Raw genomic sequence first — 1,322 nt, forward strand, 5'->3', positions numbered from 1 at the left:
AACATAAGAAATATTCTTTGCAAGCATAGATTGCACTATGTAATGTACACATACTCCAGCCATTGTGATTGCTCTGTGCAAATTGTCTTTGATCTCACAAATTCAAGATACAAATGGAGTCCTTGATTTGCAGTAAAAATTCTATTGCTGAAAATATTTAGAAGTAAATAGTTCCCAAACTTCATTACAAATGGTCTCAGATCAAAAGTCTCTGTATTACCAAGGTCTCCATAGAGCTTTTATGTCTTTCACAGTTGTCTGGTTGATGTGAGAGTCATAAGGGGACTGCACTTGTAGATGTGCAACTTCTGGGGTGCATTGGGGTCCCTGGATATGATGCAGCAGGTTCACCTGAGCTTCTGACTGTGGCTGCAGGGAGAGGAAGTGCAGAGATTCCTGGAGACATCTAGAGTGACCTTCTCTGTAGGACAGGCTGGGTGATGGTGCTGCTATAAATGAAAAATAAATCAGTTAGGTTTATATTAGCATTGCAATTTATCATTTATAATAAATAAGGGGATTAGTTTTAACTTTACAATTAATAAATAAAAAGCTACTTACATTTAGCAGCCAGATGCTGTTGCAGGAAGCTCACTGTCATCTCCAGGATATCAGCCTTCTCTGGTTTGGATGGAAGTTGCTGTTTCTGAAACTCTTTCTCCAGCAATATCCTGAGCTGCTCAATGCTGCTGTTAATACGATCTCTCCTCATCTTCTCAATCACTGGCTTCTTTAGCTGCAGAGAAAAATGACAACAAATTGTAAGTATTACAAATTGGAATAGATTAGATGATGGGTTCATGTTGTAAGCATCTTCAATGGATAAAGAATATATGGTGTAGCTTCTTAAATTATTTACTAAATATCAAGCAATGGTTACCTTTCTGAGACCCTTTTCCTCAGTACTTTGCATAGTGATGATACAGGGAGCCATCCTGTCCAGTTAGTGCACAACAGTCCTCTGATATCAGATTAAAGAGAAAACTAACTAGAGCAGCAAACGCTCCCTCTATATAGTGCTCTTGGTCCATAATTAGATGTGAGTAGCTGGCTGTGCACAGGTTCCCACAGTCAGCAGCCAATCACAGCCCAGCAGGGACAATAGAAGTGTGTCCCATTAAATGGTGACAGGAGACAGGGACATCTGGAGCCTGTAACACAAGATAGCAATACAGATGGGTGAGGGGACGTTTGCTGGGAATGTTAAATGATCTGTTAGTTAGAGCCAACAATAAGCTGCATGGGGCATTTTACAAAAGGGAATAACAGGGATGTAGTTCTAGTAGAATAACAAGATTATTTAAATGTATATATATTTAATT

The 1,322-nt window shown here is 39.2% G+C and overlaps 1 protein-coding gene across 1 annotated transcript; it reads right to left on the reverse strand.

Annotated features, from left to right (window-relative positions):
• Positions 1–216: 216 nt before the first annotated feature.
• LOC128638810 (transcription factor HES-5-like) lies at positions 217–960 on the reverse strand. The gene is made up of 3 exons (XM_053690949.1): positions 881–960; positions 562–736; positions 217–449 (listed from the first exon to the last, which is right to left on the reverse strand). The coding sequence occupies exons 1-3, from the start codon at positions 932–934 to the stop codon at positions 217–219; spliced, it is 462 nt and encodes a 153-aa protein (XP_053546924.1). The 5' UTR covers positions 935–960.
• Positions 961–1,322: the final 362 nt, after the last annotated feature.

This window comes from Bombina bombina, chromosome 8 (genome assembly GCF_027579735.1).
Source record: "Bombina bombina isolate aBomBom1 chromosome 8, aBomBom1.pri, whole genome shotgun sequence".
NCBI lineage: Eukaryota > Metazoa > Chordata > Amphibia > Anura > Bombinatoridae > Bombina > Bombina bombina.